Source organism: Halichoerus grypus, chromosome 13 (assembly GCF_964656455.1).
Source record: "Halichoerus grypus chromosome 13, mHalGry1.hap1.1, whole genome shotgun sequence".
NCBI lineage: Eukaryota > Metazoa > Chordata > Mammalia > Carnivora > Phocidae > Halichoerus > Halichoerus grypus.
The window spans coordinates 43,904,968-43,918,775 of record NC_135724.1 but is presented as its reverse complement, the minus strand read 5'-3'; the positions used below and the strand labels follow the sequence as shown (position 1 = coordinate 43,918,775).

General features: G+C 41.6%; 1 protein-coding gene across 2 annotated transcripts in view; it reads right to left on the bottom strand.

Annotated features, from left to right (window-relative positions):
* Window positions 1-13,808, bottom strand: part of CHST9 (carbohydrate sulfotransferase 9) — a 236,966-nt gene that overhangs the window by 19,918 nt on the left and 203,240 nt on the right. For both annotated transcript variants that reach the window (XM_036077574.2, XM_036077575.2), the window contains one exon: window positions 9,759-9,796. In XM_036077574.2, coding sequence (XP_035933467.1) covers window positions 9,759-9,796 — 38 coding nt within the window. The remainder of the gene's footprint in view (window positions 1-9,758; window positions 9,797-13,808) is intronic.

The following is a 13,808-nucleotide window of genomic DNA, read 5'->3' as shown; positions in this document are numbered from 1 at the left end:
TACCACTGGAGACAGAGGAAAAAGAAAAATACAGGATATGGTTTTAAGAAAATTCCACACTAATTTTCCTGAGATCATTTCTCAATTCCCAAAACTTCGCTGCCAGCACATTGTATTTCCCACTGAATCAAATCTAAATCAGTTTGGTTTCAAGTTCTCCATGATCCTTCTTCCCTGGCCACTTTTCGTCGATTGTTGACGTCTCCGAACTCCCACAGTATCTATACTGGGCGGTTAAGAGCAAGTAAGCAATAACACAGTCTGTCACCCTGTGCAGCACTGAAGGCGTGTTAGTCTTCCCTTCCAAGACAGACAATTCCTTTAGGAGAGGGTCGGTGCTGTCACTTTCCTCCACATCTCGTCACACTGAGCTCAGCTCCAAGCATAGGGCACATACTGAAATTGCTTATTGATTGATTAAAAACATACATGAGTAGCATTCATCTCCTCCGTATTTCTTTCCTATGAGGAAGGGTGGTTATCTGTCAATATTCATTGCACCATTGAACCAATATGCAATGCATTAATCATCTCTGAGATAACCAGATGAAGCTTCCTTGTAATCTTTCTATTTTGCTGAGATAATTTCACTTGCTTTGGAGTTTATGAGACCATAAGTGGCTCCCATCTGTTGATGAACATATTTCTAAGAGTCATTTAGTATCAAGTATGGAATACTTGAGGGGAAGTTAAATTGTAACTTTTATATTAAGTGTCATCTTAGTAACAGAACCAAAATTGGAAGCATGTGTTCAATTTTGGTCTTTCATTTTCAAAGCTTTAGGTCAGGCAAAGAATTAATTTCATTTGTTTACAAAGTAGATTATGCCTAATAAAATCTATTTTGTTTATGGTCACATTTTAGTCAATCCATTGCCTTAGAAAATGAGAGAAATCTGATTGGGTAATCATTCAACAAAGTAAATTGCATTATTCCACATCCACAGAACATTGGCCTAATTTAATTATTCAGTAATAGCATGATGAAAATACTCCCCTTTAATACATTTTGAGCAAGGCGCATACCCATGATGAAACAGTGAAGAATCATGTTTATTCCTTCCTTGTTTGATGACTGACCACGGAATGTAACATAACACTTCTGTGGATAATAACTTTTTCCACAGTAAGGATAATAAACACAAGGTAGCTTTTACGAGGATTCTTACTGGTACTCTGAATTTTTACTACTTCTCTGTATATTTTACAAGAACAGAAATTGGTTCTCTGGTAAGTGCTACTTTACAAAATAAAGTTGAAATGAAATTGGTTTCAATTTACGCATAATAAAAGAAATTAAGTGGGATCACTTTCTCTCTCTACTGAGAGGTAGAAAAATCTCTCCAGGACACTTTTCTTTCACTCCTGAGATTCTGACAAAGACCAAGGAACATTTCCTCAACAAAATGCAGTTATGCACAAAAGTTCACACAAAATAAAAAAGAAATCTCTTGATGGATACCCAGGGGATCTGCCCTGAGAGGTCTAAACTACATATAACGTGGATTCTACAGAGTTGGTCTAGTATTAATGACCACTTCTTGTCATTTTTTTCTTTTTGGGGCTTTTAGAAATATGTATTGTGGTCAAATGTTGGAAATAGTGAAATTCTAACTGATAAAGTTTAAACAGTGTCTAAAAGTTTTAAAATACAAAGGAAATAGCCTTTTAGAATCATTATATGGAGTACATCTGAATTAAGCAATGATAGGTATACACTACAAAAATATTTCTGATCCCTTGATCACTACTTCTTAAAACACAAATTTTTATGTCAACCAGCCACTTTTACTCAAAATGATGACTCCTCAAGAGCCTATTTCCCACTACTCCAGAAGATATCAAGTGTTCACTTGATGTCTTAGTTGCTTATCATGAGGAGAAAGAGTAATATGGGTAAAGTAGTTTAAAGGTAGACAAAAACCAAACCAAACCAAACCCTGTGGTTTCGAGTACATACTAAAATATCATGACACATTGGCTCCGTGGTCCATTTTGATCAAAGCTTTAATCCTAGAAATGAAAAAGAGATGTTCCCCTCGGAGGTGGTGTTTGAGTTGGGGAATGCTGCTCATTGTGCTCCTGGCACCCAGAACTTGGCTGCCGATAATCCTTGCTCCGTGTGGAGAGAATAATCCCAAATGAGGGCGCTAACCATTTTGCTCATAAAATCTGCTAAGCTGAAAAATGCCTGTTACCCAAGTTATTCATCTTTAGCTCCAAGTGCTAGCAAGGAGGGAAGGATGTGATTAGAACAACTCAAAAGAGGGGAAGCAAAAGAAGGAAAACAGATTGCTGGGAAAATCATTCATGGACTACATTTCACTGGCTTATCGGATGGTAGCATCTTATGGTGGTATGATTCGTTTACACGAGATGGTTTTTGTTCTTTTTAAGAGATGCTACATTTTGGCTACATTTCTGGGAGCTTCAATATCCCAGGTTTTCTCACATGAGTGTATATACAAAGACACAGTTATAACTAAGAATGAAGAACTTATGAAAGAGTTTTTAGAAGTAAGGTACTTTTCTGAAAATAAAGGAACAAGAGAACATTTTATAGTTGGTCTACTTCCATTCTGTTTTATGTTCATGGTGTTTCTGTTTGGCATCTGCTGAGGAAAATTGCCAGTGGGCAGCAGATTATCCCAATGTATACTTTTTTTTCCCCTCAGTTTTTAATCTCTTTTCAGGTAACAAAATAGTTTTTCTCTTAGACCAGATTCACTTGGTTTTTCACTTACTTAATTTAAAAGGTAATTTAATGCTTCACAGGAACCCCAGAGTGAGTATATGCTCATCTTGATGCTTTGGGGGGAAAAAACTTACCATCACAAATATCTGTATTCTAAGTTCTCATAACCAGTTGCTTCAGCGTTCGTGTCGAAATTAGGGTGCTGGATTAGGGTGGTCATGGTGGGACCACTTAGTTAATAGAAAAACTTCCAGAACAAGCAGCAATATAGACCAATAACAAAAGAGAAAGGAATTCAGAATGATAAATACCTGGATTCTGATTCCAACTCTGCCACTCACCAGCCATGTGCCTTTAAATAAAGGTATTTAAAGCAGCATAGAATAGTGGCCGGTACTTACACGGTAGAGTTCTATTACTTAATCCTGGTGTGCGATCTTGGGCAAGCTACTTAATGAACCATGAATCCCTTGATTTGTACCTACCTTGCAAGATTACTGCTGTGAGGTTTAAATGAGTTAATTTTATGTAAAATTGAGCCTAGTGCCTACACACTGAAAGCCCATTAAGCAACTAATAATAGCTTTAACTGTTATTATTAATAATTTAGTGCAAAGCATTGCAAAACCTGAAAAATTACGAAACCTTTCAAGCTTGAGTTTCCACCTGTAGAAAAAGGAGATTAAAATATGTATCCTCATAGCGTTGTTGTGACAAATAAACGAGATGGAGCGTTGAGTGGCTGGCACAATCACTGGTTGCAATTATTCAGAAGCATTTTGAGTGCTTGAGTGAGAGCCATCTGCATATTTGATTGCTAGTAGATCACGCAGTGTTGCTAATAAACAATTCTCTTAATCTCAGTCATTATTTGCTTCTAGTGTTCATGCTTTTAAAGTATGCGAGGGCCATTTTCTCATCCTCCCTCTGTCTCAGTGGTATATTTCCACAGACCGCCCTCTGTTGTCTGTTTCCTGAGCCACCCTTACACAGTATTTTAATTTCCTTGGCTTCCAATTAAAGATGTGAGCCCCAGCCTTTTGACATTTACACCTAAGTATTTTCTAGATAGGAAGTCGTCTGACCTTCAATAAAGCTCATCTTTTATAAATCCTTCTTTGTTAACCATTATGCATGCTACTACCACTCTGGGATCCTTTCAGTCTTGCTTTCAAGCATTCTTAAAAAAGCCTCATAAATTGGATAGTTTTTCTAAAGCACAACTTCCAGTTCTGGAAGGTAATCTTAAAAGAGAATTAGGGGGATGGGATCTTTCCGAGTTCCATTAGTGCTAAACTTGCAGTGAGAAACTCTCTTTGGGTCAAAGTTGTCTCCTTGAGTGCATGGCCATTTTGATAAGAATAGTGCGAGGTAATATAATCCCACTCTAAATTTAGAAGTTGTAAAGTTCATGCTACACTGAAAAGGTAGCAGTGAATGGCACTGCCATCCTTACGTTCGAGAAAAAAAATCAGATGCTCATGTCTTGACCCAAGCAAACCATTTAACATTCTACAGGCTGTGATGGAATGTGGACACAAGATAAAATAGAGGTGTGGGTCTCCCTGCCCTTCAATTCTTTCACCCCTCTGACAGTGTGACCATTATTCGCAGAGACCATGTGCACTCTTAGCTTATCCTTTCTGTTTCTGGCTGAGATTCCTTGCTGGGGATGGCAAAGGACAATGCCTGGTTCCTGCCATGTGAGAATGAATGACGCAATAGTTTAGAGTACCGTGTATAGATAGTGGGCTGCCCACATTCAGCAGTCCCTGTGGCTACCAGGATAATAATTGGTGACTTGAAAAATTTACATTTGACCAGCAATTGGTCGGGTGTTTATGTTATGCAAGGTCTAATGGTAGACACTGAAATGAACCAAACCTGACTTTGTCTCTTTAGGATGAGACTGTCCAGTTACAAAATCATATAGGGACAAATAATTGGAATGTAGAGTAGAAAATGCAAGGATCTGTAGCAAAAGGGCTGAAAAGTAATATGGGAGCATAGGAGAGGGAGAAATTTTTCTTAGCTACATGATGAAGGAAAGTTTCGTGGAAGAGGCGGTATTTAAGTTAGGCCTTGGAATATGAGTAAATTTTGCATATGCAGGAAAAGGGGTTAGTATGTTGGTGGAACAGTTTTATATAACACAATACTTTTACTTAAAGGAGCAGAATGGGAAATAAGTCTAGGGAGGTGGGGAGCATGCTGTCCAAAAGATTATGAGGTCACAGGGCCTTGGATTTCATACTCAAAGGTTAGGGTTTTATCCTATAAATAATATATGAGTGGGTTCAACCTGGGCTTTTTATGAGAATCACATATTAAGTTTTAAAGCTGCAGGTGTCTGAGCAGAATCATTCCCAATATTTTTGGGCCCAGAGCAAGAGTATGAACGGAGGCCCACATACTGTGTGTCTAAATATTTAGAAGTTTCAAAGTAAGCAATACCCCCAATACGGGGCCCTCATTTCCACCCAGGGTCTGCAGCAAGTCAGGAGGGACTGCTCTGGGCCTGGAGGCTACAGGAGACCCATTCTCCCCTGGAGCCACCCTGCCACTAAGGACCAGAGTGGTCCGTGGACCTTTAGGAGGAAGACAGGGCAGAAGCCATAGGCAGGCCAGAGATGAAGGAGGTGGATGACTCAGGCTCTTCAGGTTCCCGGCCGGTGGTGGGGAGCACGTTCACTTGCCTCATACCTCAGTTTTCTGACCCCTCGGGATTGGCAGGCAGTTCTAAGTACCGCCTGAAAGTGTACCCCCACACTCCACCTATCTCCAAAGCAGAGGGAAGGGCAGAAGCACACTTACCTGAGGGACGTTGTCTGCTCCACACCCTCCCACTTCAGAGGATGAGGGGTAGCTCTCCTGATGCTACAGCAGTCCCTCCTTCCTTGGTTTCAAAGGGCACAGGCTGATTTCTTCTCTCTCAGCCCAACCCCACCTCACTGGACGAGAGGGCCCAACTCAGCTGCTCTGTCCTGCCCTGCTATTTTATGAGTGCTCCATTGAGTGTAAACTTTAAAACACCAAGCTCAAAAGAAAAAAAGAAGTCTTTGCATTTCTGCGTTTGTGATGTCTGGGGTCTTCTAAAGCATATGACCCCTTTTGGCCTGGTTGAAGGGTTGTGCTAGGTCTGAACCCAACTCCTGATCCAGCATTTCTTGGGGTGGGGTAGGAGTGCCGTCTTAGGGTTTGTGCTAACAAAGCTCCGTGTGTGAGTATAATGCACAGGCAGGGGTCGTCATCACTGCTAAATGTGGGGGAGGTGTGTCTGTTTGATTTTTGTTTTGCAGCAGAGGAGAGATACAGAGGGTTGGTATTTTAGAAAGCAAAGAGGAGCAGCATGGAAGACGAATGGAAAGGTGGTGGATGGAAGCAGGAGAGCCGCAGGGAGCAAGCAAGATGAGGGTCTGGAGGAAGCAGGGGTGGCGGGCTGGGCGTAGGGGGAGCTGGATGGAGGGGTGTCGGGAGGTCACACCAGACGTGCTCAGTGGTCAGAGGGAGAGATGGGGTCAAGGATCACTTAGAGGTCCCCAGCTTTTTATGGTTGAACTTTGTCCCCCAGACAGCTATGTGCAGGTCCTAACTCCTGATACCTATCAGTGTGACCTTATTTGGAAAGAGGGTATTTGCAGATGTCATTAAGTTAAGATGAGGTCATTAGGATGGGCCCTAACCCCTTATGGCTGGTGTCCTTATAAGAAGACACGAGATGGGGCACCTGGGTGGCTCAGATGGTTAAGCGTCGACTCTTAGTTTTGGCTCAGGTCATGATCTCGGGGTCATGAGATCGACCCCCAAGTCTGGCTCTGCGCTCAGCAGGGAATCTGCTTGAAGATTCTCTCCCTCTGCCCCTGCCCCCACTCACTCTCTCTTTCTTTTTCTCTTTCTCTCTCAGATAAACAAAATAAATCTTAAAAAAAAAAAAAAGAAGAGGAGAAGAGACACACAGGGAGTATGCGACGTGCGGACAGAGTCAGAGACTGAAGCTGGAAGTCAAGGAAGGCCAAGGACTGCCGGCCGCCCCCAGCAGCCAGGATGAGGCAAGGAGGGACAGGTTTGGCAGGTTGGGGGGGCGGGCAGGGCCCTGCTGACCACTGGATTTTGGACTTCTAGCATCCAGAATTGAGACAACACATTTCTGTTGTTTGAAAGCACCCAGTTGGTGGGGGTTTGTTACCACAGGCCTAGGAACGAACTCATGCCTTCCATGGCACACCCACAGGGCCGGCTCTCTCTCAACTGAGCCATCAGTGAAGGCGAGCCTTCATCCCAGCCAGTGCCTAGGTGGGGATGTTCTCCCCAACGTGCATATCCTCTCCACAAGAAATGAGCCCCTCTTTGTCATCCCGCCGTGTAAAAACAAAGTATTAATTCACAATGGGTTTCAATCTTCTACTATACAAAAAGGCATACACAGAAGGTATTAATTTACTACAGGTTTCCCTTGTCTACTCTATGAGAAGGCAGTTTCCAAGTTGAAGTGAAAAGATACCATATTCCCATTCTGTAGGGACCGTATTCTAGTTGGGGTTTCGAAGGTATTTTTGGTAGCATTTTAAGGTATTGTCTTTAATCTCCCATAGTAAAAATTATCCAGAAAACCTACTGGAGCCTTCATCTCTAGAAGGAACATTTTTCAGAGAGGAAATGGTTGCAGCACTGAACTGCCAAAGAGACAGCTGAAAAAATGGGTCATGCTTTCATCCCATTCTGGGACATAAGCTGCCAAGCGGTTCACTGGTCATTTTTGTCCTCTTCTCGTAAACAAGCTGCGTTAACAAGTTACTTTAAAAAAGCATACTAATTTCCCCAGTGAATTACACAGGAAAGAATCCAGCATTCCCTCCAGAGAACTCAAATAGTTGTTTGTTCTCGGAGCTCAGGTGTGGTAAAATCGCTGTCGGCTAAAAATGCATGCTGGCTATTGGCTAGGAGGCTGGAGCTTTCCGTCCACTCCAGCCCTGATTTCTCACATTGGTGTGCAATTCGTAGTTTGCTTAATGGAAAAAAAAAAAAAAAGGACTCGATTTTCAATTTCAATTTAATTACACAATCTATAGTACCCAGTGGGAAGGATTTAGGGGCAAAGATTAATGCTCAACAGTGCTCCGTTTTACATTCTTTTCTGATAAAAAACACTGTATTGATTATCCAAAGTGAGTTTTCAAATTCGTTTTTTAAAAGCCAAATTTTGGAGGGTGACAGAGTGATTTAAAGAAGGGGTGTGACTTCATTTCTTGGTTCTTTGCCAAAATCGATAAATTAGAGGTGTAAGGTGCCTCTTTGGATTGTATTGTCAGTGTATTCTTGAGAGTGGAGAGCTCTTCTCTACTTGGGAGAAGAAAGAATAGAAATTCTATTGTAAAATTAGAAATACCAGCTGCAGACACTGATGGAACAACACAACTGTCTGTTCTGAGAACGACTGAATAACGATTATTAAGACCCTTCCTTCTATAACAAATACACTTAAGACCCTTCCTTATTATGTTAAAGTCCAAAGAATTTCACTCTCTTATTGGGACTGGAAACCATTATGATTTCATTTGGCAACAAATCAATGTGTCAGATTACAAGTAAATATTTGGTGTTCTATTTTGGGGTCCACATATTCTGTTAGTTTAGCCAAGTGTAAAAAGAAGGAAAATATAGGAAATGAAAATCTGCCCATAAGAGGTAGCCTTAATACAGGTCTTGGTCAATTGCTTTAACTTGTTAACTTAATAAAGAAAACAGGTCTCTTTATAAAAAAAACTATTCCCTATGTGACTTAAATAAATAAAATGGTAGCAATAAACTTTACCAGTTAACTCTTGCTCTGCCTTACCAAACCACCTGAGCACATACAAATAGCTGAAAATATAGTGATCAAGAAATGAAGCTCAAAAAGCAAATAAACTATTTGAAACAGCTAACTGATTTTGCCCTTGTGCAATGGCAGGAGTTTCAGGTATTAAGATAGCTGCAGCTATGAGTCAACATGTCCAATTATACGCAAAAGCAAAATGGTACCTGATCAGCCTTAAATTTTGCCTATTGAACTTGTGTTACTTTCATTAGCCTACTGAGTTAACTATTTTTAGAGCTTGATGAGTTACAGGGCATCTGGCCCAGATTAGGTAAAGCTAGAACTTAACTGGGGTGGAATGACAATGAGGACTAGAATTGGAATTTATTTGGGAGGCATTAGAAGACTTTGGAAAAGGTACTCTTGACTGGTTTAAAAGTAGACTTACCACTCTTCTTGTTGGCAAGGGTGAGTTATAATTTTTGCCAGAGGAGAACAATTAAAAAAAAAAAAGGACATGGAGATTTGTGCTTGTGAGTGGAGCTGAGCTCCCTGAGTCTAGTGGCACGGGCAGCCTTTGGGGAAGGACAGCCCGAATCACCTACAGAAAGAGGAGGTGGGGCGGGACAAGACAGGGTTTGGTGAAGGCCTCCCTTGGTTTCATGGGTGGCTGTAATCAACTCCCTTCAACAGTGACACGGAGTGACTCCATCTACCAGCAAATAAAAATAAGTCTGTAACAAGACTGGGTAAGAAAACAGTGAAGTAGACAGGAAGACGCTGGCTAACGTGCTGCATAGAAATCAAAGACCACAATGGAAAGCCAACTTGTATGTTTCTCCTGCAAGGGGTTCTGTTCTGAACTATTTGGGAGGGAGTGACTTTCCGCTGGGCAAATTAAAACCTGGGAAGATCACACAGGAGAGTCACCTTAGTCAAGGGAAAGATAGATACAAGTATCTCTTTGCAGCCATGATAGTATCAATGCAGAGGTCATGATATGTTCAGAGGAAGCTTGCAAATCAGAACTGACAGTGTCTTACTTCTCCACTGTTTCCTTGGGTGGGTGTGTGGAGGGAAGGAAGGAGATGGGGAGACAAAGAAAGTACATGATCATCCATGTCTGACCAGTGTACTTGTTCTCAGAACCAACAGCATGTATACTGCTCATACTTAATTAGCAAAACCTTTTTTTCCATATTTACAAATGCTTGACTATTAACATCTAATGCATAACTCTACAATTTATGAGAAGGGAAGAAATACCTGGTCGGTGATACGTTCCTGGATTTTTTCTCTAGTCACTGAAAGAGAAAGCAAAAATAAATGTGACATTAAAGGGTGAAAATGAATAAAATGCAGTACTGATCCTGCTCTGTTCTCACTCAAAATTCCAAAGCAGTCATGGGCTCTTTAAGCACACACTTGTATTACGATATGGACCTTTACAATCACTGCAATAATTGGGAGGGGGAAAAAAAGCCAAATCCTAAATAAACCACATGAGGCAAAGATGTTAGAGAATAGAATGGACAGCCGGTAAAGGTGGTACCCCAAAAATGCATGAAACTTTGGCAGAGGAGTGGAGAGAAGAAAAGGACAGAATAAAAACTTGAACAATAGCAAGTCAAAGGTTTCCAAACAATGACAACCTGTTCAAGTACAATACTAACACTGAGCTCATGGAACCTTGAGGACTAGACAAGGAGTTCTAATGTGGCAGGTGGCAAAGTGCTACTTTTAAAACCTTTTCTCTTACCCATGCAGATAATAAAGACATCATTATGCTTTATTGTTATGGTGCTGCAGAAATTAAAGTGAAAACCAACAGTTTTCTGAAAGGTATCTTGGTCAGGACAAAAAAAAAAAAATCAGAGTAACGTATGAAAGGTAACAGGGATATATAAAGAATAAAGTCACTAAAATAGTAAAGCTTCGTGGTGAAAACAGCCTGAAAGTGATCAGTATTGTTTATGTATTAAATAGAAGGAAAAAATCCCTAGTAATAATAAATGATCAACAAACCAACAAACCAAGGAAGAGGGGAAAGAAGAAATTTTGTGGCACTACAGATATTATGGGCTTGTGAACATCTTGGTAAGATACATAGTTGATTAAACATGTCCTTTTAAAATTTTAAATAAGATAACTGTGCAGTCACTTGCATTTTTAGGAAATAATACAGACTGGTCCTGGGTACCCTTTACCCAGTTTTCCCTAATGGTAACATCTGGAAGATCAAAGCACAGAATCCCAACCAGGATGCTGACATTGACTCGGTCAGAATACGGAGCATTTCCATCACCGCAAGGATCCTTCCCGTTGTGCTTTTAGAACCACACCTATCTCCTCCCACCCCCTTTCTCCTCTTAACCTTGGGCAACCACTCATCTGTTCTCCATTTCTATCATTTTGCCATTTCAAGAATGTTACATAAATGGAATCCTCCATTTCATAACCTTTGAGGTCATTTTTTCTCACTCAGCTGAGTTCTCCAGAGATTCGTCCATGTTGGCCTGTGTATTCCTGGGAGTTCATCCCTTTTCATTGCTGAGTAGTAGTCCATGGTAAGGACGTACCAACATGTGTTTAACTGTTTGCGCACTGAAGATCATCTGGGTAGTTTCTAGCTATTATGAATAAAGCATCTACCAACATTTGTGTACAAGCTTTTTTGTGAGTGCAAGTCTTTATTTCTCTGGGATAAATGCCCAGGAGTGCAACTGCTGGGTTGTATGATAGTTGCAGGTTTAGTTGTTTAACAAACTGCCAAACTGTTTTTTTTTTTTAAGACATGTACTGAATAATTGATATTTACCAATCAATTAATCAACCAAAAATAAGTATATTTGAACATTTTACTAAGTGTTCAGTACCAGGCAAGGTGTTATATGAGATACAGTAGAAGTGTAAGGAGCATAGAAAATGGAATGACAGCGTTAAGAGTGGATTGTCATGCCACTGTTAAAAAATGCCAGGGGCCAATCTTGGAGTCTTCAGATAATAAGAAATCATTTTCTTCCTTTTTTAAATGGCATTGCCCAATGAGATTCTCTTGATATGTTTTAATAGTTAGATTTCTTTTGTCGGATTATATGCAGGATGTTTAAAGAAGAGGCAACAAGATTTGTGGAAAAAGCTTGGCTTTTTGAATTGGATCACCAGTCTTGCCTAGAAGAGGGAGAACATCCAGCAGAAGGAAGGTCATGTTTAAAGCCATGAGACAAAGGGGGAGCATAGTGGGTCCAAGGCATGGAAAGGAAGCCATGATGGCCAGAGTGGAGAAATAAGGGTGTGTGGTATAATATGAGGTGGGGCAGCAAGTAATGTAGACCACTTCTGGGAAATTTATGATCGTTACAAGAGCAGTGGGAAGTCAGTTATTAAGGAAATTTAGGCCAGGGTGTGGGCTGGGACATTGGAATGGTGTGGTCAAATGTGCATTTTTAAAAGACCACTCAACGCTTGTTGCTAACTGCAAAATAGGCTGGAAGGGAGCCCGGGGTGGCAGCCACAGTACAAAGCCTTCCTTTTGCTTCCTTAGGAACCAAGGGAACTCTGAAGGAATTCCAGAGAAAAATGAGAGCCCAAACAATCAAACCATCATCATATAATAATGCAGCAGCCCACTAGACTCTAACAAACGGAGCAGACAACAACCTGGTATCTAATCACAGCCCTGCCATTTGCTAGATGTTTGATTTGGGGCCAGTTAACTAATGCCCTGCCTGTTTGGTCATCTATAACAAAGAGTTCACAATATTTCCTCCTCTCCAGATTTGGGAGGATTAGAATGAAGTAAGTATGCATTTTGCAGGCAAAGGAGAAGCAAAGGGCATTCCAAGGAGTTGTGGCCAGAAGGATAGTCTCAGAGGCAAGAAGAGGGTGTATTTGGATGAATCTTGAGATGTTCTAGTGGTTTATAGAGTGAGAGCATATCCCAGAACAGGTGGGAAGTAGGGAGTATGGGAAGAAGGTAAGAGCTTTGGGGCATTGCTGGCTTGAGGTGAAGTTGAGAAGGGTTTTTCCGGCTGTGGGAAGCCAGTGGAGGTTTTTCAGCAGGGGGGGTGAGGTGACCAAAGCTGTGCTTGAGAAAGAGGACTTTGGTGATGGTGTGGAGGAGGGGGTGATGGTGAGCGGAAGATACGTGGCAGAGAGAGCAAAAAGCATGTCCAGTCCTCAGGCAGCAGGGATGAGGGTTTCAGCCCAGGAGGGAGAACAGAGATGGAGGGATGTGTGGAGCTGGTTGTCTTTCTGAGGTAAGTTCTGGAGACTGAGTGGATGTGGCAAGTACAGGAGCAGGGAGCGAAGGCAAGCCCTAGGTTTTCATCAAGGGAAATGTGTGGATACTGGTGTTACCAAATAGACAGGGGGAAAAGGAACAGAATTTAAAGAGAAGTTATTAAGGGAGCCCTATGGGCTTGTCCCCAAAATTAAAATGAAGATATCTATAGGTTATGAAAACTGACATGGCAATTATGGTAAATAGAAGAGAATACAATAATGCCCCCCCCCAATGTCCATATCCTAATCTCTGGACCCTGTGCATATGGTACCTTACATGGCAAAGGGACTTTATAGATGCGATTAAGTTAAAGGTCTTGAGATAGGAAGATTATCCGGGATTATCTGGATGCGAACAATGTCATCACAAGGGTCCTTATAAGAGAGAAGTAGGAGAATCAAAGACAGAGGAAAGGGGATGTGACAATGGAAGCAGGGGTCAGAGGGATGCCATGGCCTGAAGAGGCCTGAACCTGGAAGGTGGGCAGCCTCTAGACTTGGAAGAGAGAATGAAGCAGACTCTCCCCTCGAGCCTCCTGAAGGTATGCCGTCTTGCCGTACCTTTCTTCTAGTCTAGTGAAACCCATTTTGAACGTCTGACCTCCAAAACTGTAAGAGTAATACACTTGGGAGAGCCCTGGCTCCAGCTACAGGTAAGAACCCAAGACACAAATATCTTGGGATGATAAGACAGGCTGGATACAGGTTTCCTTGGCAAAGGGTCTGAGTGAGTCCAGGATTTGGATCATCTGTCCAAATGAGAAAGAGGCAGGTGAGCATTGGTGGTAGAAGGGACAGGAAACACTTCCATGTTTTGGACGGACTTAATTACCAGGTTGGGAGCAGCTCGGACAACAAGGTAGGTGCCGTGCTGGGGGAGCGAGGGGTAAGGCAAGGGCTGATTCGGAAGGTAACAGGGCAGGTTTCTAGTTGCTGAGGTCAGTTGCTTGAGGATCACAGGGACTCAGAAGCCAGACAGACCATTTCTGTGAGTTACAGTTATTTAAACATAAGAAAAATCATCTCCTCCCT